General features: G+C 47.0%; 1 protein-coding gene across 5 annotated transcripts in view; it reads right to left on the bottom strand.

The window, feature by feature from the left end:
- The window catches only part of IL21R (interleukin 21 receptor), a 29,402-nt gene extending 2,465 nt beyond the window's left edge, over nt 1–26,937 (bottom strand). Inside the window, exons 1-9 of one of the 5 annotated variants that reach the window (XM_041120189.1) lie at nt 20,535–26,937; nt 16,384–16,510; nt 11,146–11,220; nt 7,819–7,924; nt 6,959–7,155; nt 5,486–5,637; nt 4,912–5,089; nt 3,647–3,743; nt 2,724–2,805 (exon numbers count right to left, since the gene is read on the bottom strand). In XM_041120189.1, coding sequence (XP_040976123.1) covers nt 2,724–2,805; nt 3,647–3,743; nt 4,912–5,089; nt 5,486–5,637; nt 6,959–7,155; nt 7,819–7,924; nt 11,146–11,200 — 867 coding nt within the window. In that variant the 5' untranslated portion in view covers nt 11,201–11,220; nt 16,384–16,510; nt 20,535–26,937. Of the gene's footprint in view, nt 1–2,723; nt 2,806–3,646; nt 3,744–4,911; nt 5,090–5,485; nt 5,638–6,958; nt 7,156–7,818; nt 7,925–11,145; nt 11,221–16,383; nt 17,927–20,534 lie in introns of those variants that run through there. The other 4 variants (XM_041120188.1, XM_041120187.1, XM_041120190.1 and 1 more) reach the window with 4 other exon arrangements.
- Nucleotides 26,938–27,029: the final 92 nt, after the last annotated feature.

Here is a 27,029-nt window from a genome sequence, read left to right on the forward strand (position 1 = left end):
GGATGGTCAGCCTCTAGCTCTATGTGCTGCATCTGCATCCAACACACACATAGTCCTGCTCTGTCACTTCCCTCACCTCAGTTCCCTGGGAAGGGGGTCAGGGCAAGGCTTCTCCCAATCTCCTGTATGCAACCATGCTCCAGATGAGCCTTTCCTATCACAGTGAGAAGGAAGCAGGGGTAGGCAGGGAATGGGGACTTCAAAGAGCTGTAGCCACCACCTGCTGCAGATAACACTTACTCAGATGATTAGGGAGTGCCACACATTGAATCTTGCCCTTCTGTATCACCATTAGTATTACATTCTGCCCTGTGCCATGCATTATCTCTAGATCACAAGCCCCTTGCATTCAGTCACATCTGGGAATAAAGGCACCTCTGGTTTCTCTGATCTAAGAACAGAGTAAAAGTTTGTTCTTTTTGAAGAAGTCACTGAATCAGACACTCAGATCACAGCAAACTTTAGACATGTGCCACTAGTGAATGCCAGTAAGTCCTACTAGAGGATTCCGCAGTCCAGAGGGTGGACACAGCACAGATTCAAGATTTGGTTCTGCTCCATCTGACACTTGCCTGATGGCTGAGCTGTGTCAAGGCTCTTCTAAGTGCACCGCTTTCTGCTGTGTATAAAATAGGTAACAATGCTGAGCTTCATAAACACTGTGAAGGGTTCTGACAGAGTGCTGCATGAGAGCTGGGTGTTGCCACAGCCTTCAGATTGCCTTAACTGTATCAGACTCCTGTCCCAAACTGCACTCACTGTAACTAGACATGAGCAAAGTATTTGGGAAGAGAACAGCTTGACACAGCTTATTACCCTCTGACACAGAGCATGGAAAAGTCTTCATTATGGCAGGAAGCACCACTATTTTAATTTATTTTTAACCTAAGCTACAAAGAACTAATTAAAGCTGTAATGGACAGAAAGGCACCTCAGGTGCAAAAGGCTATTTGAAGAAACAGCAGGAAATCTTTCTTAGAATTAAGCAGGCAGAATATTTCCTATTCCCTCTTGACAGTTCTTTGCAAATTCCCACCCAACATGAACCAAAAGACCCATGTACACACAAGAATAAGCAATGTTCTTCTGCTTTCCCTTCTCATGTCTCAACTTTTCTTCTAACATTTTCACTGCTACTCAATCCAGGACTGTTGTCTGCAGAGCATTACTATTGTAATTTGCTGATCATTATTCACACACATAACCTAGCCACTTGCTTTGATGCAGGCAGGATGCAACTGAATGAGCCCTACAACAATTGGTTTCTTGCCAGCCAAAAATGACGAGTCTGTTCACCTGTTAGTGATGTCACCACATCCTCTTGACACCCCCTGCCTGTGCATGTTTTTCTGTGGCTGTGCGGGCAACTGCTGCTTTAATCTGCAAATTTATTAAAAACTCACTCAGCTTTAGCAACTGACACTCATTCCCTTCCCAGCAGCACTGAACAGCCTAACTAGAAACTACTGAGAATGTAATTCCACAGAACAAAGAACCCCATGGCTTCACCCTCTCGGCATGCAGGGTACCTTCCCTTCTGCTGTGAGCTCTAGCCCATGACTCTCAGGAATTCCCACACTGAGTCCACCTGGTCCTGGTTCCTTTCCCTTAGAGAAACCAGGGCCACCTGCCTCGCAAGAGAATGCAAGTACCCTTCTGGTGCAGATATGGGAAGACATAATAGGGCTGAAAGAGGAAGGCAGGAAGGGAGACAGTCACTGCAGGCTTCAGCTAGAACAGCACCCATCCAGGACTACTTGCTTAACCTAATTGCAAACATCAGCTATGCAGGAGTGGGAAAGTACATGAAGATCAGTAGGGCCCAGCTGGTGTCCCTCTCCCAGAGGGTCTAAGAAAAAGCAGAAACAAAAAGCAGACACTGAAGTGTCTCCAATCAGTGCTGCTGTAACAACAGGAACTTGTTCAGAAAGAGGCAGTGATGTCTGCACTCACATGCCAGCAATTTTACAGTATCATAATGGCATTGTGAGTTGCTCTTCAGCTTAATACAATGATTATTTATGGATGCTCAATAGTCTTTTACTTTTGTGCCCTGAGAACTCCAGCAAACTTTGCCATCTTCGCAAATCATTTTGTTAGATGAGCAAATTTGACTGGTGTTAAATGGGAAGAGAATTTGGGAGGGCTAGGTAAAGTTACTCAAAGCCACTTCCTTCATAGTGAGGCAGCTGCACTGTACTATCACACAGCAGTTAATTGCCCCCAAAACTCTAGCCACCTTTCCAGGATGATACACCTAGCTATCATCTGTATGAATGACTCTTCAGAGAGAACTACAAGGCTTAATGTTGAGCTCATGTCACTGCAGAGGCTGGAGTGAGAGATCTGGCTCTACACTGAAGTCTGCTCCATGGCCTTGATGGCAGCATGGGACTGGAGCTTTGGAAAAATCCCAGTTATTGTCCTGGTATCCCTTTGTCCACTCCCTTCAGGTTCCCAGGCTTCACAGATCACACATGAGCTCAGCTTGCCCACTGAGACAGCACCTACAAGGAATAAGCAGCACAAACATGACAAATGCCTTTGTGGCACAGAATAGACACTGGAGAGCTCTGGTCCTTATATCTGGAGCCATTTGGCATTCCATTGAGATAGATTCCCCCTCCCACTGCCCTGATGAGAATCCCTTGCCCAGGATAGCATGATGGACCCTTTAGTTTAACTTTGTCATGTGTTCCACTCGCTTGTGTAGCCATTTATACCTTGAAATCTCCATTATGCACCAGGTAAAGAGGTTTGAAAAAGGCAGCAGGGTCTGGGATGCAAGCCATCTTCTTCCACAAGCTGGAAGAGAAAAGAGAAAGGCTTTGGGGTTAAGCACACATTACAGATGCAAAGCAAGGCATCTCCAGATCCAATTCAAGCAGCTGAAACCGCCTGCCCAGCCTCACAAGCTAGCAAGTGACTGAGGATCCAAGAATGCCTTGCGCTGTCAGAGCCATCTAATGGCCTTTCTTGTGAACCTCACAGGAGGTGGGGCCTCAGCCCTCAGGACTTGTGTGCACAATACTCACACTAAGGAAAGAGGTTCCAATTTTTTCCTTCCTGGAAAAGCACCAGGTGCTGGAAATGCTTTTTCCCCTTAAGATGGGCTGGCTCATGGCCTGCACCTACAGGCTAGAACTCTGCCCTATGCACTTTTTCTGTGGCCATGGGCTGTGCCAGCCCTGTTGCTGCACCAGCCCAGCACCCTCCTCTGTGGCAGCATGCACCCCATCCCTCTACAAGGGCATGTAACACTCAAAAAAGGAAAGAGGCCCCCAGATCTCATTGAGGGCCCTGCATCAGCTTTGGCAAAGGGCAGCCCAGCCCTGGCTACTGCTCCCATCTGGCAATCACAGAGCACAAACAGGACCAGAAGAACAGCCCAGGAGGCTGCGTGGCCCCTGCACAGTCCCCATGTGCCATTGTCTTGTCCAAACCAGCTGAATGGCAGCAGACCCCCAGAGAAAACAAGGCACTCTTGGCAGTACACCAGCTGGAGACCATAGTTTGCTGGCCCTCACGGGTCCATAGCTGTGTCCTTGAATGGATATACAAGATGCAAAGAAGGCTGCATGTGAACACCCCATCTTTAGTGAGACAGAATAGGTGCATTTACTCCAGCTTCCTGAAGCATTCTTACCTCCGCTGTTTGGCCAGAAAGGTTGTGATTGAGGCAGTGATGGCCACGACAACACCAAACAGCAGCAGCCATCCCATGCCTGCTGTTTGTGTCACTGCTGGAGAAAGAGACAGAGTCATTCACGCTCACCTTGCATTTCTACCCTGGTCAATAAGCAGGAGATGGTGAGGAGACACCCTCAATTTCTACCCCAGACTTTCTTAGGGACACTGAGGCTGTCACCTGAGGTCCAGCACTCCAGACATGAGGTCTGAATGAGGATGCTCAGAGAATACTGCATCAATGAAAGGAGCAGTGCATCAGCTGCCCTATGGCCTAGGTGCACCACAGACTGACAGCCAACATGCTTGGGGCAGGACAACTCCCTGCTACAAAGACCCCTGCTGTTTGTGACTCCTCCTGGTTTAAGAACACCTCCACAGATGATCCATGAAGTGAAAACAGAGTGCAGCTGGCCAGAGACATGTGAAGAAAAGGTGTTGACTATATGAGTGTTTGTTGGCTGCTCTCTACCTGTGATGGAAAGGAGCACCTTTGAGACCCAGAACTCGGATAACCCTTAGCAAACAGATCCTGACCCTGCTGCCACAGCGCCATGTAATGCTTCAGTTCAAGCTGCAGATCAGTGAGAGGAGGGGAGCTCAGTACGTGCTGCTGATGACACAGTCATCCTGCCCTGCTCTATTTGAACAAAGACTCCCTATTTGCATAGCCTCTGTTGCACCACGACAAGCACCAGTGTACTTCTGTGCATACCTTACTGTGCACTGAGAGTAGTGGCTACCAAACAAAACACCCATGCCCAGCATGGCCAAACATCAGAGTCCAGACATGGAACTTAGCCCTGAGAGCAGGATCCATTGTCCTCTCAGCTGAAGGCAATACTAAGCCCCAGTAGTGGAGGCATCTGTACTAGATCTCCCCCACTTCCAAAAGCTGCAAGCAGGACCCTGGACATTTGACACTGGAAAAGAAGCTAGAGACTGCACTCCTGCTGTGGCACCCAAACCTACAGCCAGCCCCAACAAACTCTTTCCCCATGGGCCATGCTGTAAGGTAGGCTTTGCACAACCACGAGAAGGTCAATACAGACAGCACATATCAGCCCAGGCCTGGGGTTCATGTACTCAGTAAGCAAGCCAAACATGCCTGTCTTTACTAGACTATTTAGAATTTGTTCCAATTAATTAGATTTGATTAGAATTCTGGAAGCATTCTCTGACACTGGAGCATCTGGAAGGGCAAGGAGAGCTGGTAGTGTGTACCAGCAGGGCTGGTTTTCAACATCAGTGGAGGACTCCATTCACTCCAAAATCCATGGTAGCCAGTGTCTTCTCGAGGTCTGGCTCTCACTTGGAACTCATACTCAGTGTTCATCTGGAGTTCCCGTGGCAGGATCACCAGTGTCCGTTTATCTTCATGGACAGCTTTAGTCTTCCGAGTCTGTGAACGATTAAACACCAAACACTCAGGCCTGGACAGAACTGCTCCCACCTTACCCTCACTGCTGCACAGTGAGGAGCCCTGCAAAGTAAGTCTCCTCTGCTTTCATGTTGTTTCCATAAGGCCATGCTCTGGCTGGCCAGTAGATGCATGGGGCCCTGGGGGATCCTTCCATGCAGGACAGCACGAGAAGCAAATGAACTATCAGCCTCCCCCACAGGTCTAGTACTTCTCAATTCTTTTTTCAGTTTTGCCTCTTTTCAGTCCAGACAAGCAAAGAGACAACTTTTCTAAACCTTGAAAACCCTCCTTCCACACCATCACTCCTGTTCTGGTCACGCTGGCCTCCTCTTTGCTGGTACATGCTAGTTGATGGTAAACTGACATCTCACTTACCTCCCAACTGTCGGTCCTTCTCTTATAACGCAGCTGATATTCCAACTCCTCATTCAAAAAGTAAAAAGGAGAGTTCTGGTAGATGGTTTCCCAGGAAATATTGTAACCTTCTGAGAACACAGCAGTCAGATTGAACGGAGGCTGTGGTTTGACTGGAAGACAGGATGGTGTTACCCTTCATAACATTACTGCAGACAAGAGGTGGCCCAGCATGGTATCAGTAATGCAGAGTGAGTAGGGAGCAAAACTGCCCCAGTAGGGGTGAGCCCTCCTACACAGGACATCAACAACATTCTTGCCTTTCAGGCTGAGCAGTCCTGAGCCACACACAGAACCTCACACCTCAGCACCATAGTGAAGTCAGGCCCACATTTCTCTGAATATGCCTTCTGTCTGTCTCTGAACATCCTCATCACCTAAGGAGCAGGAGATAGCACAAGGGGCTAATACCTCCTGGCAGAGGTAAAGAATAGAGCACCTTGTTCTTCTCATGACATCGGAGGACTCTGTGTAGTCACGGTCACTTGCACAGTTAGGGAAATCCCCCTCAATGTGACAGAGACATCATGAAAAGCTGAGGCTAGTGAACACTGCATAAACCCAGTGCAAATCCCTGTGTCATAAGTGCCTAAAAAGCAAGCTTTTGCACCCCCTGCAGGGTGTTTTCTTATATTGAAAAGCAGTAATGCACAGACTCCAGCACTAGTCTGCAAGGTCTATGGAGACATCTAGGAGACATGAAAAGCACCAGCATCTATAGTCTGTCAGTGGGGGCAAGGGGCTTTCCTGAAATGTTATGGCATTTGTCAAAAAGATGACACTTCTTATGTAAAGTTTATTTTCTTATGCCTGCATGGTACCTGTCTGCCTAGCTAACTGCCCCTTTTCTTCACAGTTTGCTGCACAACTCAGAACACACCAGCATTACGCCAAGTCAACTATATGACTGTCAACTATATATTCCTGTCATGCAGAAGAGATGGTTAGGAATTGCCCCACAAAGGGGAAGTACTACCTCCATTGTGCCTGGGACACCTTGTGCCACCTACAATAATGTCATGTTAGTTCAGGTGTCCACTGCAAGAACCTCCTGGGACTCCTGTGATGACATTTGTGGCATTTGCAATTAAAGCAATTCCTTCCACCCTTTAGATTCTAGCCAAGAGCAAACACTTGCAAAGTCTAGGTATAAGGCTGGTCTAAGGTGGAAATTTATCACCTACTGCTTCACAGGTAAAAGGAATTTCCCTACAAAAAGGCTGGGGCCAAGCCAGCTCTAAGCTCAGCCTCAAGCATAAGTGTTTCTGTAGTTTACAATAGCAACAATAAGAGCACAGTGCTCTGTGTCAACAAGTGCACACCAAACAGCCCTCCACCACTGGTTGCCACGCTTACTACTCCTTGCCCAGACTATCCTAGCAGATAGACATAAGGTCAGACAGCATTTATCAAATCCACCATTTTTGTACTTACTGTTCTCTGCCATATAAAAGCCTTTGGAAATCACATGCTGCCTATGAGCTATCTCTGTAACATCCACCTGGACTTTGATATCTGCCAGGAGTTCAGTCATGTCCACAGTGCACATGTACTGTGTGTGGCTGGTATTCCTGGACAATTGCAGGAGACTGCAGGCAGCCACAGTATTTTCTGGATCTTCCTCAGGAACCCTAAAACCACCAAAACAAACAAACAAGTCCACATCTACCACATGCTGCAGCTGGACTAATCTGTTGCTGAACCACCAGGCACAGATATTAATAAGAAAAAAAAAGAGGCAACATGGTCAAATAACAATTTAGCTTTGAACTTTGACAGATTCCCCCCCCCCCCCCCCCCCCCCCCCGTTCTATTTGCTCAGCTTAACATCTTTGAGAGAAGTAGGAAAGTGATGCTGAAGTGTTTGTGGAAAGGAAAGGTGCTCATCGGGGCTGTACAGCCCAGGATTGCACCCACTTCCTCACTGGGGCAGAACAGCAGCCATATGGGGCTTGGACAAGCTGCGTGAGCCCTGCCAGCACATGAGTGAAAGTCTATTGTTAACAGCAGCAAAGGGCAAGGTATTCCCAGCGCAGGAGAGAAAACAATGCCAAGGAAGCCAGAGTCAGTGTAGCAGTCAGTGGCAAGCAGTGCAGTCATTGGACACAGGAACCAGGGATCCTTTGCTAGGGGAGAAGCCAGCTGATAACTGGAGTGTGAAGTACCAAGTAAAAAACCAGCACGGCAGCAAGAACAAGAATTCTGCCTAACAAAGAGGACAGAAGGACACCGCTGTGCTATGGCCATGTTAAAAGTTCCTGCTGCTGCATTTTGCTCATCCTACTGAGACATACCATGTTGCAGTGAGGTTATATGAACTGGCATCCCAGTCATTTCTCAGGATACAGGACAGGGTCTGTACATAGTCCACAAAACAAGTGAGGTTTTCACAACGCGTAGCTGTAGGTTTGGAAAGAGAAAACACAATATCAACTTCATGATGAAGCAAGTGGGACTTGATATCAACACACACAGTCCTCAGGGCTCCCACTAAATCTGAAGGGAACAGACCACTCTGTGCCAGCCCCCTGCAAAGTCTCCAGTCTTGGAGCATAAGGTGTGTTCCATCTCTACAGGGAGGCAAGTCATCAACAGCAAGATAAGCGTCAAACAAAAACCTATTAAAAAAAATGCTGGGGCAGCAAATGGCATGCCAAAATACCAGGAAATGCCCAAATTGTGACTGAGTTTTCAAACTTATCTCTGTCCCCTCTTACACAGTCACTACAGCAGAGTCACATATTATTTCTGCAAGAGTCCTAGCTTATGTAGCACATAAAAAGAGGCATGATTACCCAATCAGAAACAGCAGCATATTCAAACGTTTTAATGATACCACTTCCTAACTTGAGTGCTGTTCTTTGCTAGTCGTTTTCTTTATGACATCTACACAGCACTTTGCACATGTAAAAAAAAAAGTGGTATTTTAGTAATTCTTTCTGTACCATTCTCTCTGCATACTATTTTCTACAGCTTGATGTCTGCAGCATCAATACTTTTCATGTCCTGCTCCAGAGGCTCAGAATACGCTTTCATGGAATTTTGGCAAAAAAAATATTGCAGGTTTGTAGTTACTATAATTTCCATAAATCATTCTCATACTAAAGTGATAGGCACAATTTATTAATCACTTAAACTGAAACAGACTTCTAAAGAGAACTTGAGAGGCAATTGTAGACTTTATGCTGGTCATTAAGAAAATTAGCTAATTTGAAAGTGGTGACAAAGCAGCATTTATGCTCTTCTAATTGTTCTGCAGGAGCTCTGCTCACGTATTAGGATCTGATATGTGCCGTACAAAAGCACTGTTGTTCTGTGCATAACACACTTAAGTTATCTCCCTGGATTTCAAGGCAGGGAAGATGGCAGTACAGCGAGAAATGTCTGCATTTGTGAGTCCTCTTCTGACAGCATCTTGGGCTGACAAGATCCACTGCTACTACACTAGGAGTAACTGAGTGAGGAAAGGCCTGTAGGAGATGCAGCATGCTATGCTGGTGCAAACCACGCCTACTGTAGCAACTATCCATCTCTTGCATGGACAGTATCACCCCTTTTTGATGGGAATAAAATTGTCATCATCTAGGGGAAGATCTCAAGCTTGTTACATCCATTTAAATCAAGCATGGGTCCTCCCCTACCAGCAGAGCTGCCCCCAGCCTGATGGGAACATGTTACTTCACAGCCATCAGACACCCAAATCCTCTGATGCTAACTGTTTTGCAAGTTCACCTGCCTTTTGTCATTCTGCTGCTTGCCTGGTTAGAGAAGCTGCACTCCCTGCCTCCTACCTTCCCTTTGTTGAACATGCTTTGCGTGCAGAAGAGTTGCTTGCCTAAGATGAAAGCAGACATACTTGATACGCTCAACAACCACAAAGCCCGATTTTACAGTTGAAGAGAATGCTGTAGAGAACAATCAAAATGGAACACAGCCAAAGTGTGTATTGATGAACCAGAAACACCTGTTCCACCCTCCAGATCAAATTACAGCCCTCACAAGCAAGTTGTCTCTGCATTTACAGTCACAATGCACAGTAGGCATATCCAGTGGAGGGTGCAGCCTAATTCTAGGCCAGAGTAAGTTCAACTTTTCCCACTGACTTCACTCATCGCAAAAGTTTCTTCCTAGTCCTGTTGCATCAGAATACACACCACTCTCCCTACATGAACTCTGGGCAGCACTCCGATTTATGTCCAAGATCCAGTGCTGCCATCCCACCCCCCCCAAAGAGTCAGGATGGCAACAGAAGAAATTTGGGGATGCTTGCAACAGACCAGCCCCAAGCATGTACATATGCTTTATTAAACTGTGATTCAAATTATGTGGTTGTCACTTTGTTTCATTTTGACTTTTTCATTTCACACTGACTTCAGAATTTTGTTCTAAAATTTTCATTAAGTTTTAACTTTTCATTTTGAGCCCTCAGTAGGCTCTTCTAGAGGGCCCTGGTACAAACACTGTTTGCTCCAGAGTCCTGAACAAGATACTTTTTCTCCCTTAGCCTAACTTTACTCTCTTACAAAAACAGGGTTATAAACCCCTTGCCTTCCTTTAGATAGGGCAGCAAGTATTAATAAGCATTGCTAACTAGCATTCCCCTGTGCTACTATGTTAATCAGTCAAATGGACTACTATTCCTAGGTAGTTGGTAAGCTGCAAGTGTATCTTTGGGCAAGAACATGTTAACAAAAAATTAAGAAGAGGACAGCTTTTTTCTGGGAACGGAATAATTAAGTGTCCTAAACCCAGTTAGATCTTGGATGAATTGTCCATCCTTGGCAGCTTCAGAAACAAAAACCAAATACTTTTAACAGTAAGATCTAGTTTGGTCCAAACTGAAATTAGTACCGGGTAATTCCCCGTCTTGTGTTACACAAAATTCAGATCAGACATCACAATGGTCCTGTATGGCAGGAAGATATAACTCTGAATTTATCTTTTCTGCTAATTTAGGTTTGGAGCAGGTCCAATGCTCTGCCTAGAAGCAGCACCTAAAATGCTAAACTTGCACCTGTTCCCTGCAGACACTGTTGTCACTGTCTTTTTCTGTCTAGCTGACCTGTTCAGAAAGTCAGCTCTGAGTCAGCTGAAGCTTGCATGGTGGGTAGGAACCAGCAAGAAAGGCGGACTGACTGTCTGCACAGTGCCATCCTGAGCAAAGGGGCTTAGACCAGGAGAGGTTCACTCCAGTGTCCCTGGCTGGCCTGCCAACATTGACCATAAGCCCTGGGGATATCCTTGGCCATCAGAATCTTTCCTTTGGCAAAGTTTTTTTTTTGGGGGGTGGGGGGTGGGAAATCCTACTCTAATGTCAAGAGGAGATATTTCAATGCAAGGCAGGCACTACCTCTGCACTCTCCCCACTGGGGCTGCTCCCTCGAGTGGTATGCAGTCTGCCCGAGCTCTGCCCAGCTCTGCACCTTCTTGTGTCTGTCCTCCACTGCCCATGGAGCCTCTTCTGTAACTTATCCCAGGGAACCATCTCCCCTGGTACCCTATCTTGTGTTTGCTGTCCTATGGCAACCTTGTGCCATGCACATCTCCGCAGAGCCTGCGTCAATGGTCACCAAGATAAATCCTGTGGGTGTACAGCCCAAAAGAGATATCTGGGAACTTACTGTACTGGAATAAAAGGAAGAAGGAAATACTCTGGAGCCACAGTTTGTTCCTCATGTTGGTTCTGACTGGATGTCCTGGGCAGGGGAAAAAACAAAACAAAACAAAACACAAACCCAAACATTAAGAAAAAAAATAAACAAACAATTGAAAATTCAGCTCAGTCATCTACTCATATGTTGAGGGTTGAGGTGGAATTAATCTTGCTTTCATTTAAACATCTAAAAGTAAAGTGCCTAATTTAGGCAAGTCATCTCAGCTCTCCTGTATGTACCTACTCCATGGGCTAAGGGGGGGGATGACTAACAGCCCTGCCAGCTGGCCATAAACCAGGTCAGTGAAATCTCTGCTCCTTGCCAGCAGCATGTGCACAGAGAAAGCAAAGTGACTGCAGCCTCAGTCCATCCATGCAACAGGAAGACACTTGGGGTAAGTGCTAACCCATTTTTTATTCATCAGTTTCCTGCAGCTAGAAATGGCTTGCAACTAGGAGAAGTAACATTGCTGTGGCTTAGACATCTGTACAGTGAGTTAGTCAAATAGAGTCTGAATGTCACTGTGGGTCTGTATGAGCAAGGCTTGCGAGAACTCATGGATTTGGCCTACCCATGTAACCATCCAGAGCTGGATGGAATATAGTTAAGGGACTCCAGGAAGGCAGACCAGACAAAAAAATAACAGCCTCCCACATGGCACAGAAGAGAATGATGTACAGCAGTCACTTCTGGGGAAGGCTGTACTGATGCAGCTTAGTGAAGAGAACCTACAGGAAAGCCTTCAGAGAAGAGGACAGCAGGATGTTTACAACAATATGAGGAAACAGCACAACATACAAATGACTGCTCAGCCCACAGCCCCTGCTCCAAGACCAGGACCTCAAGGCACATAACACTTTAAGTCTGTGTTTTCACAGTATTTGACATTTATAGAAACACACAGATGTGCACAGAAAGACTTAAAATGAGCTCCCTGCAGAGTATTGGCTGTTGATACTTGTTGGTACAGATTTCAGCACTGTTTTCTCAAGCTATTCTGAAATGGCCTAGGCTGCCTGGGGACAAGGCTTTGGAGAAACAACCTGTATTATTTTTGGGACATACTTGTGTTGGCAGTAAGTTGCAAGGAGGCACAGAGAGCAGGGAAGGCCCATATACCATACTACAGAGCAGCAGCATTGTCAGTGACTGGACACAGAGGAGTGTCTCTGTAGAGACCCAGAACTCTGCAAACCCCCCTGCACTAGATTGCAGAGACACCTGTGAAAGTGATATGGGTGAAGACTGGGCAACAAGCTGCAGCCACCAAAAGATACCCAGAGCTCCTGGGAGGGCCTGGTGCAGGTCATAGATTCATTTGGGTTGGAAGGGACCTTTAAAGGTCTTCTAGTCCACCCCGCCCCCCCGCAATGAGCAGGAACATCTTCAACTAGATCAGGTTGCTCAGAGCTTCATCCAGCCTCCACGGATGGGGCATCTACCACATCTCTGGGCAACCTGTGCCAGTGTCTTGCCACCATCACAGTAAAGAATTTCTTCCTTATACCTAGTCTGAGTCTACCCTCTTCTAGTTTAAAACCATTACCTCTTGACCTATCGCTACAGGCCCTACTAAAAACTTTGTCCTCATCTTTCTTATAAGACCCCTTTACTGAAAGGCCACAGTAAGGTCTCCCCAGAGCTTTCTCTTCTCCAGGCTGAACAACCCCAACTCTCTCAGCCTTTCTTCATAGCAGAGGTGTTCCAGCCCTCTGATCATCTTTGTGGCCTCCTCTGGACCCTTTCCAACAGGTCCATGTCTCTCCTGTGCTGAGGACCCCAGAGCTGGATGCAGTACTCCAGGTGGGATCTCACCAGAGCGCAGCAGAGGGGCAGAATCCCCTCCCTCAACCTGCTGGCCACGCTGCTTTTGATGCAGCCCAGGATATGGTTGGCTTTCTGGGCTGCGAGTACACATTACCGGCTCACATCCAGCTTTTCATCCACCAGTACCCCCAAGTCCTTCTTGGCAGGGCTACTCTTAATCCCTTCATCCCCCAGTCTGTAGTGATACTGGGGGTTGCCCTGACCCAGGGGCAGGACCCAGGTCCTGGAGTGCCTGTGCCTCCCCCACCACCAGCAGCAAACAGTCAGTCAGCAGAGAGAATGCCAGTGAGGGCTCTCCCACTTGGGGAACATTTGTGGTATTTAAAAATTTCCCAGGTTTACTCAAATAATGAAAGCAAAATAAATTTAGCAGCCACCAAAAAGCCCCTGCAGCCCCACATGAGTTCAGAGACTTGCTCTCAAGGCACCACAGTGTGCAGATGAGATCAGCAAGGTTCACTCAGGAGGTGCCACAAACACTTCATGGCTGCAGCACCTCAGCCCTGTGGTGAGAGCAGCCATGTTGCTGCTGCTGCTGCCCCTCCTTTCCTGCCAAACGTATCCTGCAGATGAAGCACATGGTCCAGCTCATTAAGGAGCCCCAGGCTTATTACTTACCCTGCTAGTATCCCTTGCCTGCTGCGAGTGGCAGGAAGAAACTCTTTCCCCACACTCCAGCCCTTCTTTCTGCATCATACATTTCCTTGAGGAAACATCTTTTCTTGACCCGTCTGGTCCCAGTTCTCCAAGTTTTCTCTGTATAATAACTATTGTCATTACCACTACTTCTGGTGGTTCAGTCCCTGATTACTAAGACACAGCCCACTGTCTAACCCCACCTTGTGGTCCCACTCATCCTTCCACTGCTCTGCTCCAAATTCTCCTTCCTTTGAGGAAGGCACCCTGTTATCCTGCCATCTGAAGCCTGCTCACCTGACTTCATGCTAAGACTGGCTGCACCATGAAGACAGATGCCCTCAAGATGGGCAGTCTCCTGATGCAGCACCTGCTCATGACTTCCTAGCAGAGGCACCTGTTCCTTGCAGCACATTTAATAAAAGAGCTGTGCCAAATGAACTGGATACTAGCCCTACAGACATGATACATGTGATGGTCCACTGCCTTTTTAAATTGTCCTTCTCCCTGCAAAATACCTAGAACCTATTGTTGCTGGGCTCAGAATATTCAAGGGTCCCCCAGCTTAGCATGCCAACAACCTGCCCAAACGGGCCTGTTCCCACTCTGAGAGAGCGCACAGTCCCCAGGGTTGCTGCTGTTCTTCCTCAGGCCTTCATGCCCTCTCACTGACTGTAACCCAGCACACACTCTGAACTGCAGGACAGACTAGTGCCATCTAGTACTGTGCCCAGCTGCAGAAGCCCATCTCAGCATCACTTTGCTTTGTGACTGTCACACTCCACAGTCTTGGCCACCCTGTAAGGCCAAGAAAGGCAACTTGCTGCCTCTTCTTCAGCAGCGGAAGGAAGGGTTGGGCCCTCAGAGAGCTCTGCAGACCCACTGCTTGTTTCAGAATCCAACTGGCCGTGCCCCCAATGTTTTATGTTCATGATATTTCTGTAGCTCCCTCATTTTACCCCAATTCCTGCCTAAATGGACAGAGCAATGCAAAGGAAGTCTTTGCTGCTTTTAGCTACTGGACTGTGGTTTCTTTACAGTGCCTTCCCTATTTTCCTTCCTCTGCTCAGAGAATAGTACCATCAATCCAATGGGACAGGAAGGACTGAAAAGGAAAAAGTCAAAGCAACAAGCCCAAGCAGCTCATCAGGAAGATGTCTCATGGAGGTATCAGAGGCTCCCATTACACACTGGAGAGAGGTTAACATACAAGGTTGTAATCTAGAAGGAAGCTTCCTGAATAAAAGCACAGTAGCAAAAATAAGACAGAAAAGCAGTAGGATGTGCTAACACAGGTGAAGCAACGAGACAATACTTCCTCACTTGGGACTCCACTGCCCCATCTCTTACCCTTGCCAGTGCCCACAGATTAGTCCAACGCTTATCTTCTTCACTTCTTACACAGTTCTCCTACCTCAGTGTCATGGAGAAGGACTGCTACCTTTGAGAGCATCGGTGCTACGTGTGTCTGACCTCCTGGCTGTGCTTCAGGTTGTTATGACAAGACATGGATGTGTGTGCAGAAGAGCTAGGAAAGATGCAGCTCTGCAGCAGCGTCTCTGTGGTCTTTGATGGCTGGAAGACCTCGTGGCTTCACAGAGATGTACAGCAGCCCCTGTTCTGAAGCTTCCTCCAGTCAGGCCCTCTGCAAGCTTCAATCCCAGTCTATGATTAAGACCCCCACCTTTCCTACATCCCTCCATTTGTTACACTCTTCCCATTTGCTTCCATCTGTCAGCACCCTGCTCATGTGATTGTTCACTTGGAGGGAAGAATGGCAGCAGGCAATGAGCAGAGGCAAGAACTTATTCCCTGTCTGGCAGTAGAAAAGTCATAGAATGGTTTGGGTTGGAAGGGACTTTAAAGATCATCTAGTTCCAACCCCCCTGCCATGGGCAGGGACACCTTCCACTAGACCAGGTTGCTCAAAGCCCCATCCAACCAGGCCTTGAGTCCTTTCTACCACCTCATTTCAATTTCTCTGTGAAATGGGGACTCTGAGACAGCTTCATGCATCCTTGAAACACAGTTACTTAATTCTTAAAAAATGTCAAGCATTGTACTAAGCACCATTGCTGCAAACTCTGTAGTATCCTAGGGAACAGTGTGCAAGAGCACAGTAATAAAGCTGATTAGCCATTCATATAGGTGTGCACATGTAAACGATGCTACAAGGTTTTAATATACAGAGAATAGGAAATAGGACCAATATAGACACAGACATTTACAAAGATTATGTTTGTTAATGATCTGGAAATATGGTGCTATATGCTGCCAAAGATGGATGCAGTCTAAGCTCAATTTGCAGTGTCTCCAGGAAATACATGCACTTACAAAACTTCCACAAAAACAAAAAAAACCCCAATGAAACAAAAAATGACTAATTAAAGAACTCAGTTTAATTAAAAAAAAAAATCTGGTATTTCCAAGCATGAGAAAATAAATGTCATAGCTACACCCAAGCTAAAAAGAGTGGAAGTCTCTCAGCCCACCAGTTATATGCAAACACAAGCTTTCTTCTTGAAAAAAAAAAAATCATTATCAATGTACACTGCCATCTAATAACAAAGCTAAAGCAACAGGGAGACAGAATGATTCTCTAGCTGTCTGGTAGAGGCCAACAGCAATGACAGCAACGGCACAAGGGCCACGTCAGCTATAAGAAAGATTTACAGTGAAGTTGCAGATATCAAGCAGTAACAAACTAGCAGCAGGGAAAATTAGTGGAAACAGAGATATTACCTTGCCCCGTCCTTTCAGCTGTCCATTTCAGCCCTCCAACACTTCCATGGCCAGCCTGGCTAAATCATTACTGTGACTGCAGACACTGCATGCACAGGAGCTGGAAAGCAGGTGGATCTTGTAGGCACTGAGTAAGAGTAAAGCCCACTTGTGCACAACCAAGGGCTGTAGTGTATTGGAATACACAGTGATAAATGGTGGTTGACGTCACCACTGTATCAGTATTACTGTGCCGATAGAAGGATGTGGTGAGCAGAGGAGGCAATGAATTTGGGTCCAAACACCCACGCAACATTTATTACTGTATTGCTCTGCTCTCTTACTCTTATGTGAGAAAAAGGTGGGAGAGCAGATAACAACTCAAAAGCCTCAGATCTAAAGGTCATAGTGGGGCTGGTGGAGTTAGAGCCTTGCAGTGGGGAGACATCAATGTCAAGGCATTAAATGGTTAAGCCTAACTATATAGTACAGCATGTACCACATCGGAGACAGCCAAGTACCACTGCACTCTGCTTCCACCTGTCCCCAAAACAGTCCCTGGGACCAGGGCAACAGCACCAATCCTCAGACCACAGGCAGGGAGGTGTTCTGGCTCCTGCACAAGTGGAGGGGCTCACCCCTACCCTGATCTCATGCCTGCAGCTTGTGTCTGGGCTGGGGCTCTGCAGATTGAAAGGCTGACACTGAGGGAGGGTAGGTCAACTCACCTCCACATACCTTAAAAGGGGCTGCAAGGAGCCCAATTCATGCTCCTTGCGTCCTTGGGCAAGAGGGAAAGGAGCAGCACTACGAAGGGGACTTGGCACACACAGCGTAGCTTGGCTAGGAGGGTAAAGAACAAGGAGGTGGAATAACCCGAGGAGACTGCAGCAGTGAAGCAGGCACAAAGCAGCTGGGTGCAGGGTAGGCAGCGTCTACGTTCAGCCCCAAGACCTGCTGAGCTGAAAAGCCCACTGCACCTACTGCACCCACTGCACAGCAAGAAGAGAGGCAAAGACTTGGCACAGCACAGCACAACCCAGCCAGCCTGCCTGGGGCAGCAGATGCACAGCCAGTAGGGGCCAGCTCTTACCCAGACCTCAGGGCTCTTCAGATAGCTCTAAGGGAAATTACAGATATGGGAGAGCCATGGCTGGTCAGTATAAGTACAATACATTTTTACAGTAGATAAAGAACAAAGTAAATCTCATCCCTCATCTAGGCAAGGATGCAGCAATTGCAGGCCACAGAGGGCATAAGATCGTCAGAAGATGCTCAAGGCAGTAGGTCGCAGGTCCATATTCAGTAGCATCTCTCTCTCTCATGTACCGATAAGACATTTGAAAAATAACCAGGAGCTTACTGCTTCCAGCATACATAACATCTGTTTGAAAAGTAGAAATCCAGACTTAAAAGGCTGCTGATCCCAGTCTGGAGCAATGAATACACAGCCACGAGGAAACAGCTAATAACAGTGCAAAAAAGAGCAGCTCTGGTTTCTCTGCTGATATATAGGCAGGAACAAGGTGAGGTGTCGCTATGTCAGGGGATGTTCCCAGGAGATTGTAAGGATGTTAACAACATGCCAGAGTTTTTATGAAAGGAAGTAGGGTATTCTGGGCCATAAAGCAGGCCAGCAGGTCTAAACCAAAATTATTAGAAAAGCTAACATGGGATTCAGTTAATATACAGCAAAAGGCTAATCACACAGGGTAAATGCACCCTAAGCAGTTATACAGAAAATAGTGCAACAAATGATTTTTCATTTTTAATGAGTTAAGTTTGAGAAAAACAGGCATTTAGGTGCAATATGTTTAAATTTATAAAGCAGTTGGTCTTAGAGTACCACCAGCATTCTTGTTTTAAAAATTAGCTCTGTAATACCAAAATGCATATTATTGTACATTTTAAAAGTGATGTGGCCTGTGCCTGCCAGACTATCACTCTTTGGACTGATCACACATGCTCTCCCTTCCCTCCTTCCTCTGCACAAATAATGGTGCTAGCACAACTTGGCGAGTCCTGTGTAACCATGGAGCAAAAGCTGCACCACTGTCCTGGTCTGCTAGCCTCACAAGAGAAAGGTATTACTAACTGCCTGGGAAATGCCTAGCTTAGCTGCTGAGCCTAATTGACCCCATGCTATCCCAGCACCCAGCAGTGACAATCTCCACAACCCATAGGCAGCATCAGCTGAGACAAGTCTTTTTGAGAAGCTTGGGCCTGACACCATGCCTGCAAGTGATCCACAAAGCATGCAGAAGGAAGAGCTGGTCTCTCTTACAGGGACTCCACTCCAAACACAATGAGGAACAGCTGTTGGGCTAAGTAATGGGATCTTCTCCATGCATGTTACAACAGTGCACGACCAGCACATGGGCCAGTCCAGTTACCAGAAACTACCTGGCAAGCATACTCAATAGCCCCCTGGCCTGAATGGTCCAAAACATCTGTATTTCACAGGGTGAGTCAGGGGCATGGAGGAATTTACTGTAGAGACAAGGAAAGAGAGGTAGGACTGAAGGTATGTAATGAGCCCTAGGAAAGGGCATCAGTGGCAGTTGGAACTTCCTTTTCCAAGATAGTTTATTTTAATTTAAGTAATTTTATCCTTCACTGACTGCCAGAATTCAGATGTGTACAGTTTCCCTTCTGTGATGCTCACTGCTGGTAAAGCATAAAGCCAAGAGAAGCATTAAGGGCCTGGCGGAAGGCTGAAATAGCTCATCATGCGTGGATGTCTTGAAACTTAAAGACTGACTCTTCTGTCATCTAGCACTGTGCCTATACATGTGTGTATATGCAAGTACATGCATGTGCACATGTGAAACTGTGCGAGTGCTGCAATGTGAAGAGCAATAAGTAGCCTTGCCCCTGCAGAGCAAAAGCTTAACATACGCCTAGCTCTTCAATCCTGGTAAGCCCAGCACAGTGTGACCCACCAGATCTCTCTGTGACCAAGAGGGACTGTATCCACCATATCCAGCCTGGGAGGAGCCATGATGTAGGTAGGACACACATGCAAGATCTCTAGGAGCCCTGATACTTGTTGCCACCTGGAGCACAGTACATAGATACACCTCCTGCATGGAGCAAAGCAAGTCAGTGTGCAGTGACCATCTCCAAGAGCACACAGTTCTAGAGCTACTCTGTGCTGCTCAGTGGGCACTGACTCCTCTACACCTGAGGTTCACAGCACTTCAGGGCAGCTGAATCCAGCAATCAAGGTAAAGCACTTGGAGACCTGAAGCAGTTAAATTGCCATGGATTTATGTTGATTTGATGTAAGAGGCAACTACTTTCATCCAGCTGTAATCTCAGCCCAGCCCACAGTGGCAATATTCACCAAGAAGCATGACGGGCACACCAGGGCAGGCTTCATAGATTCTGCTACTGATGACCCAAAAGCATTTTGCGATGACTGGAAGAAGGTCAACATCTGTATGTATTTATCAGCCAGAATAAATATACACAGAGGAAATAACAATCAGTGCTGACAATTCCTTTCTCTAGAAGGGAGAATTAGTGATACTTGCAGTTATCAAGTTCACAACGTGGGGAAAAATCCCCACACAAACAATACTACCTCTATATTTTCTTCCTGTCACAATGGAATTAAAACAATACCCTCAGCATTGTCAAAGATACAGACCTGGTATAACTCTAAGGTCAAAGGCACCTTTACTGGCTGGTGACATTTAGGAGGAAGATAATCATACATTACGATAAGTAATGAGTAAAAAATGGCAGAACAGCTGAGATATGAGTAACAGTGTTCTACTGGAAGAGAAAGCAATAGAAGAAACCACCTCAAAGCTCAGGAAATGGGGTAAAACATGAATGAGCCAGGCAGAAAGCAGAGGTGTTAGTCAGCAAAGCAGCAGGTTGAAAAACAAGCCCCCCAGCTGGCAGCCTGTGAGCTGACACAGGATGCTGCACAGAGGAGGAAAGAGTGCATTGCTTTTGGTCTGGGGAATGCTGAGTGCCACCTACAGAGACCCCAGCACCCTGCCCTCCTGCCTCCCTTTTGCCTTTGCCAGTTGTCTCTTTGTAGCCACCAACATTGGTCTCAGCCTCATTTTCCCCAATATACATCAAGCCTGAACCTGTTCTGCATGAAGGCTGTAGTAGGAGGACATTGCTTTGGCTCCTGCCAGAGGAAGAGGGCTTACCTTCACAGAGCTCTGACTGTGTACGTCTTGCTCACACAGAGGGGATCACACAGAAGTTCGTATCTTCTCTTGGGAAATCACCAGACACATGCTGGTAAGCAGAAACAGGAATGACTGTGCCTGTGAACAAACCCTGACCATCTGGAACAGAAACCTATAGCTCTGCTCAGGCTCAAACCCACCACCCTCATCTGCACCATGCAAAATGTGCCCAGAGCATCTCCCCAGATGCCTCACTACACTGTATATATTCAGCCCACAGGAAAGCATGCTCTCCCCAAGACAGCCTCCACACCACACCCCTCCGAGAGCATAGAATCCTCTGGATAGCCCACAGGCAGTACTCTCCCTCCATAGACTTGTCAAAGCCCTGCCCCACAGCTGGTTTCCTGCAGCTTTATAAACTAAGCATCAGCCTTTTCTTGTCTGTTCAGCTGATGCGTCCCATTCTCTTCACCCTTCCTGGTGATAGCAGCCATTCTCAGACTGGGCCCAGGCCACAACTTCTATGTTTGTGCTTCCAAAGAGCACTGAGTCTGCATGGGTTCAGCAAGTCCATCACATGTTCCCACAACACTCACCTGAGTCAGCAGTGCTAGCAGAACTCCCAGCTCCTTTCATGCAGGTTGGCAGAAACTGACCCATCTAGAGCTAATATCCATCAGCTCACCCCCAGATCTCTGCTCACAGGGATACACAAAGACCAGAACTCTGCTGCTGGCATACAGCTATTTATGGCAAGAGCATCACCTGAGCCTCTTGGATCCTTGTTTTACCACAGCTGTCAAAAATCAGCATGCCCCACCCATGCTGCCTGGCCACAAGCTTTTACAGCAGGCCTTCCTCACCTGGGGCTGGGTGCAGCAATTGAGTGTGCCTTGGGCAGCTTCTGGCATCTCTAATAGGGCGAAAAAACACACTAGCTATTTTCAACCTCTGACCGTGGAAGTATTTTCAAAGCTAATGGCTCACATTACATGCTGCCTCCATGTGGCAAGCAGTGAGCTGCAGATGATTGCATGGCAGACCACAGACTCCAGCAGCACTGCTGGCTCCATCCCAAACCCACAGAACATGCAGTGCTAACGCAGTTAGTGGCTTCTCACATCACTGGCAGGGATGTACCGTGTCTTCAGGAGAAAAGGCGGGATGGGGGTGCAGGATGGAGAAACAGGTAGAGTTATGAGAAGCACCTTGAAATACGTTGGGGCATATTAGCAACATTGGAGATAAACAGGATTTTCACAGAAACGGATTGCTCCAAAGTAACCAATGTTTCCAAAATTTCAAAATACATTTCTGCAGAGAGAAGCCAAAAGGTTTCATGAGACTTTCTTGGGGCAGTCCAAGTTTTGAAGCTGTGGCTTTGCTATGATGCTGGTAGGAGTTCACTGTAAGGTGGCAGAAGGCAGGAGCTTGTTTTGTTTGAGGCTAAAAAGGCCAAAATGTGGGGTTATTGGCTCTACTAGAGCACAGGGACTAATGTGATGAAATCGTGTCGCATGGGTGTATCTGCATCCAAATCAGCACTGGTAAATATTTACAGTGCTCAGCAAGAAGAGAAGGATTCTGAAGGTTGTTCCTACAAAATGTAGGGGCCGGGGGATTCCATGCTCCACAGTGGCTTTGGTTGTGCTGTGAGGCTCTTGCTCGAACAAGGAAGCTGCTTGGATCCCCTGGTTGCTGTTCTGTGACCAGCTCTGCATAGCCTAGTTTCCACACTCCCTACCCTGCCACTGTGCATGTGTGGATGTTGGAAAGTGATGTGCTAGGAGCAGCAAGAAGCTAAAACAATGGCAGATAACATGCAAAAGAGAGACAATATGGACAGCAGTTGAATGTGTTGGTCCTTCACACTGGGGAGCACAGCTGGAGGTTTTTAAGACAAGTCATAAGAACAGCAAAGGTGGCCTGACCAGAAGTGGGAAGAACCCCTGATCCTTCCAGACAAGTGTCTGTTGCAGGGGCCCAGCACCACTCAGAATGAAGCCAGGGAATAGGTAGCACATGCTAAACTATGGGTCCTAATTCCTGCCCCTGTGGAGGAAAGGCGGCACTTGGCAGCTTTGTTGCCTCCCTCATGTTGTGGAGGAGCATACTGTGTGCTTCTGGAGCACCTCAGCTAGGCAGCGGGGGAGCACCCCACCCAGCAATGAACAGCCCTGCATAACCTTCAAGTCCAGAGCCTGCCAGACACAGCCTCTGCTGGCTACTCACCAAGGGCCAAGAGCACTAACTCCAGGGCCAACCATGGCCAGTGCAGACCTGGTTCTCACAGCAGCTCTCTACAGCATCAAGACACGAACTGGGGACTGGTTACAACCCTGAGCCAGGTGTGGAAATTCTACCCCCAGAAGGCAGTCCAGTGCTTTCTCACCCTGTTACAATTCTTGTTGCTGTGTGGGTGGCTCACTGCAAGTGAAACCAGCAGTGGTTGAGCTGGGGAGAAGCAGCCAACCTCAAACTCTTCAGCTTATGGCAAATTCCCCCGTGTCTAAGAGCTGGGGAAACAGCAGCAAGTAGGAAAGTCCCAGTGCTGCATTAGTCACCAACTTGGTAACCTTCAAGCAGAGGACAAACACCACACTGCTGTGAATGCCCTGCTCTTATACAATGGAGCACAGACAGGACCATGGAAGCAACTGATCCATCACTGAACCGGGACAGGATCTCCTCAGGATGCCTGCCACACTCCACAGACTGCGGCAGGTCTAGCACAGTCATCCCTCTATCAAAGACAGGCTGTGGGTCACAGGCTGGTACTATACCAACTCTTGCCATTACAATTGCCTCTCTGCATTCAGAATACAGAATTTTATGTCTCCTGCACAGATGGTCAGTTTTGTAGAAAGTATTCTGGCTAAGAGCAAAAAAAGAAGAAAACAGCTGCTCCTTCCCCCTGTGCAGCTAAATGTGCCACAGCAGTCAGTTCCCCACTCTGTTCATCTAGGGCTGCAGCCAGTTTTTCCCTCTCTTTTCATCTTGCAGTCTTGCTGGAGGGGTAGAAGGTGACTGTGTGGAAATTTCCATGTTGTAGAAAACCACAGAAGGGACACGGTGGAAGCAGGACAGCACAAGGGACAAACGGAGCAAAGCACCTTTGGCCAGAGTACAGCAGAGATGTAAAGTTCCTCTCAACATTGCTTTCTCAGCTTGTCAAAGGAATGAGAATAGTCAGGACTTAGTAAACCAGTGGTGCTGCTGATGGCTGTTACTAGGTACTCCAGGAAAACACACCGAGGTACAGCAATTTAGTAAGCTTTAACATTGGTTATGTGTGTTAGTGAGGTACCTGAAAAGTGCCCTCTTCCTCACTTGGCTGTTTTTTTCCTTTGTTTTGGAGCAACCTCGTTTGACAGACAATAGTCCTGCAGCTGAAAACCAGACCAGTTCATTGGTCTCATTGCTCTCATTGTCAGCAAGTTCATACTGAGCTGTTGCTTGGCTTCCGACCTCATCACCACAGTTTAGTCAGAGGGGCCTTGAGGGCTGTGTGCTGTGGCTGCAACATCTGATGAAAAGCTGACAGCATGACGTGGCTGCCTCAGTCATAGCAGTGTGGTGAAAAAAATTAAAATTCCGGGTAACGTGTGACTGTGATGCATCACCATGTGGGAGCCTGGGGCTGACCTTGTACTCAGCAATCTGCAAAGGTGGTGGTGGGGGGAATGATCTGTGTGCACGTGCACACATGCCTACATTGCACGGGCACAGATCCCCTGAGAATTAGTCAAAACCACCTATTGTTTGTGAAAGCAACTGTATGCAAAATTACACACTTTGGAAGCACCTCTGTCAGAGCTAGGATACAAACTGCACAAATCATGCTCCCTAAGGAGTTTTCTACAGAAGAGGAGAGACCAAACTGTCCTCTCAGTCTCTATTCACTAAGGAGTTTTGCCACATAATTCCATGGTCAGAGGTAAACACTAGGGAGCAGGGTTTTGGAAGTCACAGCCCCCTCATTTGGTTCTCTCACCCTTTGTGCCTTTGGCCATGTCACTGCTAGAATGCAAAACCTAAAAGAACTTGTTTTCTTAGATAAAGTTTGTAGCTCATGATGAATAAGCACTTGGACATCCTTGCACCCTTGCCTGAACAATGCAGGGTCCCAAAGCAAGAAGCAGAAACAAGTTATTTGAAAAGCTAACTTCACCCTAAATTAACTTATCCCTACCCCCAAGAACTTGACCCCACACCCTCAAGCCCCTGCTCCATACTACTCTCACCCTTGTCTTGTGGTTATTGTTAGTTTGCCACAGGCAATGACAAACCTTGTGATCAATAGGAATTTGCCAACAGCTGTTCTGTAGAGGTGCATATTTCCAAGAAGCTAACACTGTTCAGAAAGAAGAGCAAGAAAAAAAAAGGCAAGGCTGTGGCATTCTCTGTAAAGGAAAAGCAGTGTATCAGAACTAGTTTCTCCTGAACTGGGAATACACCTGCTTTTCTCAGGAACCCATTTCACTCAGGGTGAGTCAGGTTGCTAATTCTTGGTAGGCAGCCAGGTGAGAAAGACGTGGAGGTGGAGTGATTCTGAGTGAGTAATAAATAGCATTATAACTAGGCTAATGCTCGGCACAAGCCTCCACTTGCACTGCAGTCTTACAAAACAAACTGAAAAAACACTGAAAATACACTTCCTACAATCAGTAATTCTCTGTCCTGGTAGGAGCCCTCCACTAGCTAAAAAGGACATGCTTGCAGGGTCCCAGCCTTCAGGAATTAAGTTCCTCTCTCGGGAGGGTAAGCTCCCTTTGCAAGCACAGGCTGGTCCCCGGGAGGTTTGGCTCAGGCCAGTACACCTCGCTGGCAGTCCTGGGAGCCAGCCCAAAGTCAGAACTCCCACAAACTCTGGGCAGATCATCACCTTAGGCCAGAAACCTGTCATCTGAAACCTACCTGTGTTTTAAAACCCAGCAATAGCTCCAAATGGCAAAAGTGGAGGCAGCGGAGGACAGAACATGAACTTGGCTCCCGCTGCAGTCATGCACTGTGCGTACCACAGGACAGGGGGTGAGCTGGCCAGCCCCCCAGCCAGCCCCTGTGTTTATCACCAGTTCTGGGTTATGCAAAGGCATAGGCACAGGGCTCCCCCTTCTCAAAGAGTTACAGTTTGATTTCACCAGAGAAATACTGAAGGGAGAGAAGGGGAAGAATACCCATGCACAGAAAGCCATCCAACAGAAATAAGCAGGCAGGAGGGCATAGCTATGTAGATGAAAAAAAGCCAGGGAAAGGCAGAATGAAGCTGGGGCTCAGCAGAGAAGTGCTACCACAAACAGCTTTCCAATCCTAGCCCGAGCAGATGTCTCCTGGCTGCTCCAGCCAAGTGCAAGCCTTCCAGGAGGATTTCACAAAGAGCACAAGGGAGAGTGCAGGAGCAGAAGGGGAAGAAAGCACCACTGGTGTTCCTGCATCTCCCTTAACAGCCCTGTGCTACTACAGTAAACAGTGAGTAACCCATTCTGGGTAGCTGCAGTAACTAGCTGTGGGATTTTGCTTAAACTTGACTTTGCCTGGATTTAGGGAAGTGAGTCAGCTTACCCATGAGGCAGACCACAGCCTCTATGCATCTTCCTGTTCCACCATTTCAGTGCCGGTCTGGTTGATGGGTCCTGGAAAGCCTCTTCATCTGTCTGCCTACCAGCCCTCCCATTTGTGCTGATGTTAACTACAGCAGTGACTGCCTTTAGGCAAAGAAAGAGTATTTCTGATAGAATTAAACTTCACCTAAGTGAAAATAAAATTCAACCTGATATTTTCAGTAAAGACAAATAAAAAACATGTTCATCAGCACCTTAGCTACAAGCAGTAAGATCTTTCACTAACCACCACCTTAGTGAAAGTGTGCTACAAACCAGTGCCTATACAAATATTAACTATCACATCTAAATACAGACACTTCACTGTGGGTCTCCTTCCAGGGCTTACATACCCTTTTTTACCACTGCAAAATTGATGCATAGATACCTCGACTACCTGGCCAACCTGAACTTTGAAGAGAGATCTGCAGTACAAAAATCTTACTTACAAAACATGTTAAACCAGTTTCTGTGCTTAGCATTATTGTTTCCTTCCTTATGAAGGGCAATGCAAATAGGGTTCTCTAAATAATGAGAGTACACATGTATATTTTAATACACATAAAATTACTTAATGGTTCTTAACTATTTTGTGCCACTGCTGGCATACTAGGGTGGAATTCACCACAACAAAATAAATTATAATGCCCTAGTTCAGTTGTGTGTAAAACTTTTGGAACAATTATCCAACAGGAAGTATATGCTGCCTTAAAGCTGCAGGCATAATTCCCATTCTGACTGGACAAGAATAAGAAGCCAAAAAAATGTTCCATCATTTTAGGGAGTCTGACCATAAACTGGATAAACTTTCTGGGAAAACACTGCTTAGAAATGTCTGCTTCCATTTACAGCTGTAGAAGTATGAAATAACTCTGCTTGCTTCTACAGAATAAGAAACTAATCATCAACA

The sequence above is a fragment of the Aquila chrysaetos genome, chromosome 25, assembly GCF_900496995.4.
Source record: "Aquila chrysaetos chrysaetos chromosome 25, bAquChr1.4, whole genome shotgun sequence".
NCBI lineage: Eukaryota > Metazoa > Chordata > Aves > Accipitriformes > Accipitridae > Aquila > Aquila chrysaetos.